This window comes from Grammomys surdaster, unplaced genomic scaffold (genome assembly GCF_004785775.1).
Source record: "Grammomys surdaster isolate TR1022 unplaced genomic scaffold, NIH_TR_1.0 243, whole genome shotgun sequence".
NCBI lineage: Eukaryota > Metazoa > Chordata > Mammalia > Rodentia > Muridae > Grammomys > Grammomys surdaster.
Window position 1 is genome coordinate 1,436,836 of NW_021604688.1, and position 15,634 is coordinate 1,452,469.

Genomic DNA, 15,634 nt, shown 5'->3' on the forward strand with positions numbered 1-15,634 from the left:
ATGTGTTATTCATCTGATACCTTACCATGCAGCTCTTGTCTTTAGCCTGTGAACCTCTCATTTAGCTTCCAACAAAGGATTCCATTGCTGTAGGAACTGAGGTGTGTCTCAGTTTTTACCTGGGAGGCAGTGATGCAAGCGTTTCTGGTGAGACCAATCCTTGGCTTGGGGTGGGGAGGAACAGACTAACAGGCCACCAGGAGAGTCCTGGGGCACACAACAGAGCCACCACTGCCAGAAGAGAGCTTCAGACATAGGATACATACGCTCAGGTGAGGAGCTGCAGCAAGAGGCTTGGATTTATCACCAGAGACACCAGTGACAATGGCCTGCCTATTGCCCAGAGCCCTGGGACCTCTAGCCCTCCTGATGGTAAGTCTCATCTTTTTCTAAAACCAGTAAACTCTCTCTGCTTCTTTGCTTACCACAGAAGATTGGATATGGTTACAGAATCCCTGTTGCATGTTCTAAAAAGGATGAAGCAGAACTAACTGTGAACGTGTTGAACTCCTTCCTCTTTTGTTTTTCTTAATTTTAAAAAGAAATGTGAAACAGAAAAAAGTTTATTTTAATGTATCTTTTTATATTTCCTCCGTGATCAGATTGACGCATTCCAATTCTAGGTTTTATTTTCCACAATCTTCGCTTTCTTCAAGGCAATAGGTGTTTTGTAACACACAAATGAAAACAGCACACATGACACCAGCACATCAGCTCTCAGGATCACAAACCTCTCACTAAGGCATATGGCTAAGACTCTGCATGCCTGATCTTGATACCCGGCGTGTTTTCTAGAACAGTCACCAACCGTTGAACTAAAATCAAAGTCATTTTTTACTCTAAACGATTTGAGAGGATTATTAAGAAAACCAGTTTTACATTTAGCCAGTATGTGCAAAGTAGATGAAGCTTTTGGGGGAAGGGAGGTGACAAGACCTTTGCAGAATAATAACGTCAGAAGAGTAGCTCTTCTGTTGACTGGGGAGACTTTAGTTTTATAAAAGACAGGAAGAATATGAAGTGAAAGCATTAGTTTAGATGCTAAAGCTAGTATATGACTTAATTGTGTATTAGTGATGCATAAATATGTCATAACTCATCCCAAACTTGAAGATCACCAAGACTTGAATATAATTAAAGATAGGAAAGTTTTCCACAGCTAACTACCACATTGTGGATGACAAACTCAGCCTCAGCATCCATTCCTGCCGTTGTCTCATTTCAAAACACAGAGAACAGAGATTGCTAAGCCTTACAGGGAGATAGGTCTCAGGAGCTGCCTAACACTTAAAGTTGTCTGCCTTCACAACACACGCCTTGTGTGGAAGAATATCTCAAGTCTTCCTCATACAACAGTGGTCAAACAGAAAACAGGCATCACCCAACTTTTCAAAGAAGAGACTAGTGACTGAGCAAGGTCTCTTTCAACTGTGAAGTGGCTTTTTTCCAACACTCAGGAAAGTTTTACCCATGCAGGGGAAGAGGAAGAGAAAGGAACAAAGTGGGAGAGGGAGACAGAGACAGAGACAGAGAGACAGAGAGAGAAGTACAAAATGAAGGGTCTAGATCTGACCTGTGCCGTATCATAGCCACTATCCACACATGGACGTTTATCACTGAATACCACTGTTCTGAGAAGAAATATCCTGCTAAATGTAAAATATACAACAAAATATTTAGTCATAAAAAAAGAGTGTAAAAGATATCCTTAGCTTTTATTTTGATTGCATATTGAAATTATAGTATTTCCAGTAGATTGAATTAAATGCACCACTAATTATCAAACTTTTTTAAAAGCCTTTTAATGTGAGTGTAAGACATTTTAAAATCGTTCATATGGGTGGCATTTGTGCTTCGAATTAAGCTAAGCTGTACCCTTACTCCTGCTCTCAGGGGTGGTGTTAGGCAGAGGAGACTCAGTGGATTCAATGGGAGTTTACTTTCTATGGGTAGAGACAGACCGAACTGTTCCATTGTCAGACTGACAGGACAATTGTGTCCTTAGCCACGGACTGTGGAGCCACCGGTTTGGCTGGAATGGAAGTGTATGTTAGAGAATCAGGGAGGAATTTAGAAAGGTAGATGAGTGTAGCATTGAAAATTCATTCTATGACGGTAAATGGAATCCTTTTACCAAACAGGAGCCACCCAGACTCTTGACATAATGTGGTTACCCATAAAATGCAATGTTCCCAGAGCATGGGCACCGTTTGTTGTTGAAGGGTGGGGTCTGAAAGTTGAAAAGCGCATCTGGAAAAGGTTTCTAAGTATCTTTCCTTTCATACACGCCATACAAGGTCATTGGATACCATTGCAGTATGAGATGTAACAGCAAGGCCTAGGCTTGAGTGTGTAGCTCCTCCATTGACTCATTCCAAGTCTTATGTTCTCTACTGTCAGATAAGAATCATCTTAGGCTGGGCATGGTGGCACACGCCTTTAATGCCATCACTCAGGAGGCAGAGCAGACAGATCGTGAGCTCAAGGTCAGTCTGGTCTACATGGTGAGCTCAGTACAGCCAGGACTCTGTAGAGAGACTATCTCAAAAGAAGAGAGAAAAGAGAAAAAAAGAAAAGAAAGAAAAACAGCAACGGAGGATGGAGGAGAGAGGAAGGAAGGGAGGGAGGGAGGGAGAGAGAGAGAGAGAGAGAGAGAGAGAGAGAGAGAGAGAGAGAGAGAGAGAGAGAATCATCTTAACTCTGCTCCTGCCTCCTTAAAATGCCCACAGTAAGAAGAAAGCATCCCTGTGGTCACAGAAGTGTGTTCTAAAGAGACCATCCAGCTGTACTTTTTCAGTACTGGGGGTGGTTCTTGGTGACATCCATCACAGGATTGTGCTTTAATGTCTTAATCACTGACGTCACTTAGGTCAGGAAGGTCCTACACGTTTCTTCAGCTAGAGTATATTAGGAATACTTGTGTGGGGCTGGGAAGACGGCCTAGTAAAGTAAGAGAGCTTGTTCCACAAACAAGAAGACCTGAGTTTGAATCCTCAGTACCCACATAGAAAAAGTCAGGCATGGTCACGTGATCTGAAGGGAAATGGAGACAGATGGATCCCTGGGGCTTGCTGGCGTTGGGACATATTCAATGAGAGACCTTGTCTCAAGAGAATAAGGTAAAGAGTGATAAAGAACACCCACTGTCCTCCTATGACCTCCAGGCACATAATACATGTACATACACAAATAAAAACATTTTAAAACAGTATTTGTGAAGCTAATGTTTCAAGAATGACAAGAAAAGGGGCAACCTTAAATAAATATACTATATGAGTTCAAGAAACTACATGTTTTCAAATTTAGAGATTTTTTTTTTCAAAAAAATCTCAGCTATTTGTACTTCAAAGTTAATTGTTTGGACGATGTAGGCACAAAGTCCACCTGGCTATCCTTTTAGAGATGAAAGATTTATCAGTTCTCTATATTTATCCTAATTATTTTGCAAAATTAACACTTTCAAGAAGGAATTATAGTTGAAGATGCTCACCATCAGAGATCTACTTATGGAAATAAAATTTGTCTTCAATGAAAAGCATTATCCCAGGTCTTACAGTTAACAAAATCTAAAACACGTTTTGAGCCGTAACTTCCTTATCTGAGGAATGAGCTAGTCAATGTTACAATGCTGGCTAAAGTTTTACTTAGGGAGTTAGATGTTTAAAACTCAAAAGTTTAATACAGTTTGTAGTAAATGGGGAAGTGAAATGTCAAGTCATGATTAGTGTGTCCTAGAAATAAAAAGTCATTTCAGCCATCTTTTCAATATTTTCTGTACAATACCAAAGTATTTTAATAAATGGACAATCTATGAGGTATCTTCTCCATTCTTAGTTAGTGAGATGGTTGTTTCCACTGTTGGTGAATATATGAAGATGTGTATCCCACAGAAAGTCTTCAAAATTCAAGATTCTAACGGCAGAGGAAGCTTGCCAGGAATACTGCTTAACTCGGCCTGACTTTGGCAGCAGTCAGGAGATGCAATTATTTCTAGCAATTAGCATTCCCCCTTGCTTAATACCAGAAACCAGTTCTCATCCCTAACTAAAGCACTCTGTGTCCCAGAGGTTTCTCGTAAACCTCTTAGCCCTTGGTGCTTCCTTTCCAGTAAAAAGTCAATCAATAGCCTAAGGTGAGGGCTTGCTTGGGGAAATGCCTCATGATGAAATTACATAAATGATGGGTTATCCATAATTACGTGACAAATAATTGAATCTGCCTAATGCACACTTTTTTCTTAATGGAGTGTGGCTGGCCAGGCCGTGCATTGCACAACTCCAGTAGGTGCATTCATGAGTATTGCAGCAGGAGCAGCACCCCAGAAGCTTGTAAAGAGCACCCTCACAGGGGTACAGTGGAGCACTGATCATTTGCTCAGAAGAGAAAGAAGTCACACGCACACAACAGTGCTAAGGGGTCTCTGCACACTTGTTAAAGGGCTTTTCGATACCGCTTTTCTTGTTATTCTAACTGAAATTACTACCATTTACTAAGCAGCTACTGTGTACTTGGGCTCACCTGTGGAGTTTACATCTGTTCAATCCTCACAAGGAGCCTACACATAAATATGTAGTACTATCCTTCTGTGGCAGAAGAGAGAGGAAGGAATAGTTCATGTTCCTAAGTCCTGCAGTGGTACATGCCTGGGACTGGGATTTAAATCCGTCTGGAGGCTAGGAAGATGGTGCGGAGGGCTGCCAAACGGGTGTGAGGAGCTGAATCAGAGCCCTAGAACACATCTGAGAACAGATGCAATGGAATACATATGGAATTAGAACTCCTATGGAAAGATGAGAGGAAGACACAGGAGAACCCCTGGAAGCTTTCTGCCCAGCAGCCTAGACACCACTGCAGCAAACAAAAGATTTATCTCAAACAAGGTTGAAGGTGAAGACTGACATCTAAGGTTCTCCTCTAACTTCTACATACATGATATGGAATGCACACTCCTGTATGTGCCTGCACAGACACACACAATTAAAAAGAAAACCAGAATCTACAAGTCCAGATTTGTACCAGCACACTTGATGGCATCTTCCAATTCATTCAAATGGAATATTTGCAAGCAGCCAAGAGCATTAATTTTACTTTAGCTTTTAAAAAAATCAGCTTTTTAAATTAATTGAGTTTACACATCGATTCTTGAAAACTGAATTGTCAGAAATTAAACACTAATTTGTAAATAATATATACTATTCAATTGAAGATTTTGCTTTGATGAATACTACGTTTATTAGAACATTTTGTGGCTTTCAATTTCAAAAATTCCATATAGTCCTAGCTTACACTTAACATAGCATTTTTCTACTTTATATTTATAGAACCATTAGGTTCTGGTTTCTATGTAAAATCCAATAAATTACATGAGGTATTCAATGCTTCATTATAGAATTTGTGTTAGAAAATAATCCAACCATAAATTAAAATAAGTATTCCAAGGACTGCAGGCCAAACTACAGTGTTCAGAGAATTACTGGTGTTAAATGTGTGTTCAGATTAGTCTTTTCAGCTTGCAGTGGGATTATTAGGACATTATACAGGATAAGTGAAGGAGCTTCTCCATAGAGGTCGGAAGGGTAAGTCACTCATTTTTCTGAACTGTGCATTGTGTAACTCATTCAGCATTGTCTTGAAGGACTGCTCTGACCTGCCATGTTTACAGTCACTGCTTCTGATTAGTTGGTCAGCTGTAGCAGCAAAATTTCAAACTATGTGCATTTCATGACATTTCTTGCCCAAAATGCATACACATAAAAGTCATATTTAAAACATATAATAGTCATATTTAAAACATATAATGATTCCTTTGAATGGCTTGAACTGTTCTCTGGCTTCCCGAGAGGGGGTTGCGGTGCTCTCTCAGGTGCATCTAGAAATGGGCAGTGTGTCTGTGTACGCTGCTTTTCTCCCTGCAAAGCACCTGACAGAAACTTTAAGGGAGAAGAGTTTTATTTTTGGCTCACAGTTCCAGTCCGTCACTGGAAAGCATGGCGGAAAAGCCGTGCCAAGAGAACCTTTCTTCAGTAGCCGCTCACACAGGAGGCGAAGAGGGCTTGCTGGGACTAGAGAGGGGTGCAGCTTTCTGAGCCCCGCCCTCCGTGGCCTGTTTCTCCAGCCAGGATCCACTCCTGAGGCTCCACAGTCTCAGAACTGATACTCATCCATCTGCAATCCTAGTTCTTGCCAGCTGTAGAGTAGTTCCGCACTCAGAAATATTTCCTGTCAAGTCCCTTGTGTTTCTGGAAACAAACAAAGGGCATCTTCCCACAACACTAAAATAAGGGGATATTCTTTGAAACCGATATTAAAAGAAAAGAGTTTAAGATTTAAAATGATTAAGTCATCTGAGGGCTCTGACTCTGTGAGAGCACTGGACATACACATACACACACACACACACACACACACACACACTCACAATAGCCCATGGTATGCTCTGTTGACTCTCCATAAACTAGGCTTTGCCTTCCTGGGAAGGTAGGAGCAGGGCTTTAATATCTATTAGAAGACTCATTCTCCTAAGAGCTTGTACAGACATGACTCATGTTTTCTGGATGACTCCTTTTTCCTGTAAAGAGGAGTATGCCTGGCCCATCCTTACCCTCAGAATCATCTGAGAAAGAATAGTCAGTGACCACACCACACTGGTTTCTTCTTCCCTAATAGGTGGCATGATGTTGGAGCATCATCTTGAGACACAATTTAAAATCAGAACTTCAGTTAAAATGCTTGCAATGGAGGGGTTAATCATCCTGTGTCTGGTGTAATTGCTCCTTTGGTCCAGACATGGACCTGCCTGTTCATTACAATCTTTAAAAATAAATGATGTAATAGATCTACATTGTTTCAGAATCAACCCCAGCCTTTGACCAGATAAAAATCTAAAGTGACTATAACATAACTTTCTTCTGTGTATTTATGCTAGCTCAGGGTTAGGATCTGGTGTTGTGGCAAGGCACACACCCTGGCAACAAAGTGGCCGTGTTTCAAACCCTTACTCGTCAAAGACTATTAACCGAGACAAAGCATTCATGCTATTATTTCTCTATATCCATTAAAAACAGGGACTGTATAATAGAATATTCTTCAGGTGGTTGCAATAAATAATGGCAATATTAAGTACAATCTTATGCAAATAAAAACTAATCAAGTCACCTACTACTATCACACTTCTAATTTATCCTGTAATTTGTTTTCCATGGCCTTTGTTCTTCAGATCTCCCATTCAGTGGATCAGCCAATACTTGTTAACTCCTTGAACAGGAAGGAATGATAGGATAAGACCGAGGATTTGGAAAGCTTATGGGTAAATTCCTTAATACACATAAAACAGTAAGATGCAGGGGATGTTGTGAGCTGAATGGCGTTGAGCAGAGTGTGAGCTGTACAAACTCAGAGAGGGAGGCGTTAGAAAAGACAGCTTCGTGTAGCTTGTTGGTACTTGACTGGATAGATCACATGTAGGTCGGCAGTAAGGAGAGAGGAATGCGATCCAGGTGGAAAGCAGGACAGAAGCCAGGCCTGTGGGCTCCTGAGAGAGCAGAGGCCCAGCTGCTCACCCTCCTTCATCCTATCACCAGTGATATACAATGAAGGCCTTATGTATTTATTGGTTGGTTAGTTGTTTGTTGTTTGTGACAGGGTCTCATTATGTTCTCCTGCCTCTCCTAAAACTCACTATATAAACCAGGCTGGTCTCAAATACATAGAGATCTGCCTGCCAGTTCCTCCCGAGTGCTAGGATTAAAGAGTAGCACCACTACATCTGGAATTAAAAATGAAGTTCAGTGTTTAACTTGCGGCAGGAAAGAGAAGAGCAGACCCATACCACATACAAGCAGCACCTGAGACTGGCATAGAATAACCTCTGCATATATATATATATATTTCCAATTTCATAAGCCAGAATAGTTCCATTCTATTCTCCTTACTCTAGTTCAGCTTTAAAAAGGGTAGAAAGAGAGAAAAGCACAGGAAAAAAAAATAAGAACAAAAAAAACCTGTCTTGAAAAGGACTTTTACATAGGATTATATATAAGCTTTATATAACACATAGATAATAGGGGTTTGATTTTGTTGTTGCTTTTTTTTTTCTAGTGTTTTGAGACAGTGTCTTGCTCTGTCACCCTGGCTGTCTTCCAACTCTCTACAGCTCTCCTGCCTTCGCTTCCCACATGCTGGGATTGTAGGCCTGTGCTACCATGCCCAGCATGACCTTAGTTTCCCACATGCTGAGACTGTAGGCATGTGCCACCATGCCCAGCAAGATAGTTTTGAGTAATTCCATGACCACTTTCAGAAGTTTATCGTGACAGTTCCTAAGCCCTGGGAGCTGTGCATATGATAGTCATGTAAGAAACACGCAGTAGTTGCGACTGGCTGAAAGCCAGTACTGTAGTGTACAGTCAGAGATGGCAATAATGGTAGTGATGCTGACGATGGTGATGGTTGCAATGGTGGCTGTGAATCTTCTTCCTTATTTTTGTTTTATTTTGTTGTTTTTTGCTTTTGAGACAGAATTTCACTCTGTTGTTCAAGCAGATCTAAATTTACCATATAGCCCAGGTTTGTCTCAAACTAGCTACAGTCCTCCAGCCTCAGTCTCTAACTGCTGGTAGGTTCCACTTTTGTGTCATGAAAATCTGAAGTCGTGGTGCTGGCGATATGTTGTAGGAGTTAATAGCACTTGGTGCTTTTACAGAGGATCTAGTTTCAATTCCCAGCATTGACATGGCAGCTCACAACCATTCTTAATCCTGATTGCAGGGGATCCAGCACATACATACATGGTACACGTACATGCATGCAGGCAAATATTCACACACATAAAGTAAAACACAATCTTTAAAAAGTCTGAAGTCAGATTGAAGAGCTAGAGGGAAGAGTATTCCTTTTCCTGATAGGATTTTCCACTTTGGGATGCTTCTGCACACCAAAATATTTAAATATTTAAAACTGAAGAACAGAATGCAATGATAAGGATTATTAGCTTTATATAGTCACATGTTTGAAGAACTCACATACCATTTGGTTCTATCTGATGTCTACAGGTGGTGCTACTGGTACACGGGGAACTGTATATAAAGGTAAGTATGCAGTTTTTATCATTGAAATCAGAATTTGCTTTTAAAACTTAAAATCATATTGAGAAAAGTATTTAATCAAATTATTTGATAATTCAACTGTGAAAACATATAAAACTAAAATTCTAGCAAATAACCCAAAATCTTTTAAGAATATCTATAAATAGTATGATTGTTATCTCATATGGTCTTGTTTATTTCATTTTATCCTTCTATTGGATTTTATTGGTTGGTTGGTTGGTTGGTTGGTTGGTTGGTTGGTTGGTTGGTTGGATGGTTGTTTGGTTCATGGTCTTTTGAGAACAGATCTTCTGCATAGTCTTGCCAAGCCTAGTACTCATTTGTTGACTAGGCTAGCTTTGAACTCCTGGCAATCTTCCTGCCTCAGCCTCACCAGTTCTTGATTGTAGACATGCACTACTATTTCTGGGTTTTTTCTTCTTATCTTAAACAAATAACAAGTCAAAGTCAATTGTGGAATATATAGGAAGGAAATTAAATATGCTTAAATGCTAATATTAAAAGTCACACTGCTTAGTAATGACCTATTTAATGCTGCTCTTTGACAAAGTATCAGGTGAGCAAATGGTCATCAAAGTAGAAACAAAAAGTTCCTCAGCATAGGTATCTATCTTTGACAATGTTCAAAGCAAAGACTGTCAGCCATGTAGGTGATAACGTGAGATCTCTTTCAACGCAGCCAGGAGGACAGCATGGAGAAGATGGGACAGCATTGCAGCTGGCCAAAAGAAGGTACAAACGTGAATGGGTGAAATTTGCAAAGCCCTGCAGAGAAAGAGAAGACAACTCGAAACGAAACCCAATTGCCAAGGTGAGCCATATTGGCAGAAGTGGTGTGAACCTTAGAATAAATGTATTATGTGCAAGTTCAAGATGATATAGAAATTCCATCTAGTGATATGTAACCTGGAAAGTCCACAGAACAACAACATATTGTCTCCAACAAAACTACAATAATAGTAATGTTAAAAAATAAGAAATTAAAAGATAAAGGAATGATAGCCTTTAGAGTTATAAAATGGGATTAAGAAAGGTACTGGTTCATTTTAATGTATAAACTAGTGAGTGTCCAAACTCTAGTAAACAAAGATAAAAGGAGAGAAAGATGACAGGTAGATAGCTGGATTGACCATGGTTGGGGAAACTATTGAGACAGGTCGATGAGCTATCTCATGAGCAATGTACTATTCTCTCTGTTAAATGGCTTTAAAATTCTAAAAATAAAAATCAATTCACATCATACATACTTTAAACATCTGTTGCCTTATTCTTTCCCTTTCCCCCTTCGTTGTCACTTCTTCCAACTTAGAGAAGCATCCTTTTGAAAAGTTAAGTAAGAATTTTGTATCCAGAAGAAGTCTTCTCAATACTAAGTCCCTGTTGTTTTCTTACAACTTTTTAACACTCCCATTATGGTACCACAACCTCAACAAGCATTCAAAAGCCACAATGACTAGTCATTCTTGGTTGTGCTGGTGAGCAGAACAGCCATACTTATTGCCTAATCCTGTGCTCTAGTAAATAAGTAGATCAAGAAGTAAATACACCATGACAGAAAGGGGGAACCAAGTGAACAGATGACTTTAGACTATGGGGGTGGAGCAGGTAGAAGAAGAGTTGTCAATGGTCAGCTTGACATTTAAGCCATTTTCTTTTTTGTTTGTTTGGTTTTTCCTTTTCTTGCAGATCACTTCAGATTTTCAAAAAAACCAGAAAATTATCTACCGCATTTCTGGAGTGGGAATTGATCAGCCCCCTTTTGGGATCTTTGTTGTTGACCCAAACAATGGTGATATCAACATAACAGCCATAGTTGATCGTGAGGAAACTCCAAGTTTCCTGGTAAGCTCTCAATCAAGTTATCCTTCTCTGTGTGCTTTGTGAAGTTAGAATGTCTGGTAGGTTTATAAGAAAAGGGAATGCATGAATTGGTCAATTAAAAAATAATATTAGTCCCTCTATCAATAATCTTCTGCAATGGCTCATGTTTCTGACATAATATATCCAGGGAGTACCTCGGGTAGGCTGGGATTTAGCACACAGCTTTCTAGAACTTGATCCTGCCAAAATACAACCACTTTCAGGAAGGGGCAACTGGGAATCTTTGCCTTTATCCACAGTTTGAAGAAGTGTTGCTTCTTCTTTTCTCACTAAGTTCTGTATATGTCACCATTGGTCTAATTTCTATGTGTTTAATAATATGCAAACTAACTCCATACAGTGATGATGTATATTCTCCCTGTGTTTCTAGATCACATGTCGAGCACTAAATGCCCTGGGTCAGGATGTAGAGAGACCACTTATATTAACAGTGAAAATTTTAGATGTCAATGATAATCCTCCAATATTTTCACAAACCATATTCAATGGTGAAATCGAAGAAAACAGTGCTTCAAGTAAGTCTTTTACAGTGCCGACCACCTCCAAGTCACATGGCTTTCAATTACACATATCCTTATACCATTGTTACAAACTGTTCCATTAGTTTGCTCAGTCATTTGATAACAAAAAAAATCATTAGGATACTCTAAGATTTCTTTTCCAAAATTTATAGTTAACTCTTAATTAACAGTTACATCAGAATTCTATTTGCAGATGAAGGTTCTGTCACCAATTTAGTGCATAGGTACAGAGCCTCTGTGTGAGCCACGATGCTGAAGAGGCCTATTAGCCTGGGTGCACAAGCACCATGTTTTTATATCATAAGGGACAGAGATATGTTCACATTATTTGGATCATTTGGAAAGGAAACATTCAGGTACATCTATGTGGAGAAGAACTCCAAACAGAAGATAGCCCCAACTTCAACAAAGCCAGGGCTGTTAGAGAATTTAAAGATTTTTCTGAAAGCCAACAAATTCTAGAAAGAAACTGCAACCCTGATATTCTTTTTTTTTAAGCACACAGGTAGTTTTAAAGTGGTTTTTTAAAAAAAAAATAGGAATCAGTACTAAACTATTTTGACTATTTAATGTGAGTGTAATCTAGGGCTTTGTATAGTCTTTGATGATTTTCCTATTTTCCCAGATTCCCTGGTAATGATCCTAAATGCCACGGATGCAGATGAGCCAAACCATATGAACTCTAAAATTGCCTTCAAAATTGTCTCCCAGGAGCCCGCAGGCATGCCCATGTTCCTCATCAGCAGAAACACCGGAGAAGTCCGTACTTTGACCAGTTCTCTTGATCGAGAGGTAGAATGAGCTACATGAAAGCATCAAAAACCTAAAGGGCTTGCTGGCAAGCAACCCAAGAGAGAGGGGTGCCTCCATCTTGTCTGGGAATGCCAACAGAAGTGGGGGAGGCTACTAGCTCTTCACTCAGCCAGTCTAGGGGAAATTGCCTCCAGGGTGTGACTCTGCTGTGCTGGGATGTGTCCTGTGACAGCAACCTCTCACACAACAGTTCAAATGGGGAAATTAAGGAGGACACTGGTGTGCAGAAGCAGAGACTGCACTGTGATTAATTCCTAAAGACTGGGAGAGAATTCTTAGATGAAGAGTTTTCTATTTGTCATAAAACTTTGGTGATATACCTTTGCTCTAGATGTCTCCATTCAATTTTACCTCTGCATACAAAACACCAAAGAATCCCTTCCTGTCTTCTCTCATCGTCTCCCCCAACACCACGTGTCTCCACCACAGTGGGCTACTCAGATGCATCACTCTCACTGTTTTTTCTAATAGACTGGTAGAGAAACTCCACAGGTGAGCTTCTCTCAATCTCGTCTGCCCACATCAATGTAGCCCCCCCTTCCCCTCTGAGTCCACAACAACCTTCAGAAATGTACTAAAGAGGAAACCTCTTGTAGTGGCTTGCCACTTCCATCCAGTCGTCTGGAGCCCCACCAGTCTGTCCCTGCCATGGACAACTAACAGTGTGTGAGAGCCATCATTCACAAACTTAAATATTTTCACTATCTCATCCAACTAAAGCAACTACTGGCCATTCTTAATCTTTGACAATTAACCTTTATTCTTTTTCTCTCCAAATTTAGCAAATTAGTAGCTACCATCTGGTTGTGAGCGGTGCAGACAATGATGGAACAGGGTTGTCAACTCAATGTGAATGCAGTATTAAAATTAAAGATGTCAACGACAACTTCCCGGTGCTCAGAGACAATCAGGTACATTCACTTGTCCATGAAGAACCATTTTTATGTATGCTTTATAGTTTAGCATCCCAATTCATTAACTACCTGTTTGGTGGCTTTTTAATCTTCTGTGCTTTTCTGTTTTAAAAAAAAAATATGCTTAAATGTAAGAATTAAAGAGTCAGTGTGAATTAACACATGCTTTGAGAAGCAAAGATTAACACTATTTAAAGTAAATGCAATTCTTACAGGTAAACTCTAGAGTTGAATATTAGGCAATCACCTAGAGGTTCTAGCAGGGGAACAAAGCTACTCATTCTTGACTGAAGAACATCTTCCTCTATTGGAAGGCTGATTCAGAGAGGGAAGAAGGGCACACTTGCCTAGCCAGCTAAATTAGGCACATAACCCTGGCAATGGCCGGAGTGACAGATGATGCTGCAGTCAGGTCACCCTCACAACTCACACTGAATCTGAAATCCTGTATCTCTCGTTTCAGTATTCAGCACGTATTGAGGAAAATACTTTGAATGCAGAGTTACTCCGATTTCAAGTGACAGACTGGGATGAAGAATATACAGATAATTGGTTGGCTGTGTATTTCTTTACTTCTGGGAATGAGGGGAATTGGTTTGAAATTGAAACGGATCCTAGAACTAATGACGGCATCCTGAAGGTGGTTAAGGTAAGGTGTGAGTTTCCTTAGCGGGTAAAAATTTTCTATAGTAACTCAAATGACTAGCTGTACAAACAAATTACATTAATAATGTTATTACTTTATTATCTAAAAAATAGAAAACATACCAAAGTAGATAGCATTTATTTTACTATCATTATGGTTGCATTGTCTAAAGACAACTTCTCTTGATATGCTAATTTTTTTCTTCCAAGCTACTGTACTTTCATAGAGTACACACACACACATGCACACATAGATACAACACACACACACACACGCACACGCACACGCACACGCACACGCACACGCACACACAGGTGGGTTTTGTTCTCAGGACAGGAAAGCAAAGACACTTCATATATTCATCAAATTTACTGTCTACAGTTAGATCGAAGTTCAGAAGAGATGAAACTTCATGGGATTGTGGCTCAGGAAGTTACCAACGTGTTTTAAATGCATTAGCTATTGTCCTCACAAAAAGAAGTCACAGTTTCTCCAGAAAATGGGAATTTCTAACAAATTCTGCTAGGTAAAAAGCAAAAACTGAGCAAAGCTTTGGTTCAACATGACAAACTCCCCATCTGGAATCATGTCAGGATAGTCATGCCTGTAAAGAGCACAGAACTGCTGCTGTTCTTTGGCATAAGGTTTTAGAACATTCTGGAGCTTCCTTAATACCTTGGGCCTGGTGTAATGTTGAAATGATAATACTCCCTTAGCAAAGAGACTTCTAGAAGATTTATAAACACTTCCTTATCACTCCACATTTCATAGAGAGTGTTACAGCTTCTGAACCTGCAAGGGCTCCACTATAAATTCCCACTAACACTGTGACTCCCTATTTCCTGTACTGGAGGAATTCTGTTGCAAGCTCAACACCTGGCTGTTATCCTTGAACCATGACATCTCCTCACAGCATCCAGACAGACATCAAGTTCTGCCCAGAAGCTGCCTTGAAAGGACTGCCTGCCTCTGCCTTCTGTCCCCATCCTCTACCTGGCCTTGCTCCATCCCTCTTGTACAACTGCAGTGCCATCTAGCAGGTGTCCCTCTGCCTATCCCTACTTGTCCTTGTTCTCACTGCTACAACCTTTCTAAGAAACAAGCTAGATGACGATCTACTCTTCAATCCTCCACACTCCCATTAACTGAGTGGTGGACCTCAACGCTGATGGAACTTTCAAATCATCTGCAACTTTTTCTAGCTGGAATACAGAAAGGATTTGTGTGATGAATCTGTGAGGGGAATCCTCATCTTATTGGGTATTAAATTAGCCAAAGTGATTCTAACCTGCCATCCAGGTGGGTAATCACCTAATGTCTTTCAAAATGAAACAGTAGATTTTCCTCACTGGTGCCCAAGGCTCCACAGTATCACCAACCTGCTCAGATCACCTTCTGCAACGTGAGGTATCCAAAACTGTCTTCACTTTTCCCTGAATAACTTCACAGCATCCTTCAATGTTCAGCTTGGATCCAAACCTCTCAGATGCCTTTCCTAACCCTCCCAGAACCCCTACTTCCACACACATCCATGTGATCTTTTTGTCTCTACCTATGTATTTCCTTCCACTGGGAAACTCTGAGCTCCTAGGAGTAGTCATTGCAACTGCTCAAATCCAGGTAAAAAGATAAAACAGAAACTATCATTTTCTTATCTCTCATCTTGAGAAGAAGGATGAGGAGGAGAGAAAGAAGGAAGAGGAGGAGGAAGAAGAAGAAGAAGAGGAAGAGAAGAGGAAGAGGAGGAGGAGGAGG

At 40.2% G+C, this 15,634-nt stretch overlaps 1 protein-coding gene across 2 annotated transcripts in view; it reads left to right on the plus strand.

Annotated features, from left to right (window-relative positions):
* The first annotated feature begins 324 nt into the window (after window positions 1-324).
* The window catches only part of Dsg3 (desmoglein 3), a 29,674-nt gene continuing 14,364 nt past the window's right edge, over window positions 325-15,634 (plus strand). For both annotated transcript variants that reach the window (XM_028774875.1, XM_028774876.1), the window contains exons 1-8: window positions 325-372; window positions 9,051-9,086; window positions 9,784-9,915; window positions 10,791-10,946; window positions 11,356-11,500; window positions 12,132-12,298; window positions 13,102-13,230; window positions 13,697-13,882. In XM_028774875.1, the coding sequence (XP_028630708.1) occupies window positions 325-372; window positions 9,051-9,086; window positions 9,784-9,915; window positions 10,791-10,946; window positions 11,356-11,500; window positions 12,132-12,298; window positions 13,102-13,230; window positions 13,697-13,882 (999 nt within the window). The remainder of the gene's footprint in view (window positions 373-9,050; window positions 9,087-9,783; window positions 9,916-10,790; window positions 10,947-11,355; window positions 11,501-12,131; window positions 12,299-13,101; window positions 13,231-13,696; window positions 13,883-15,634) is intronic.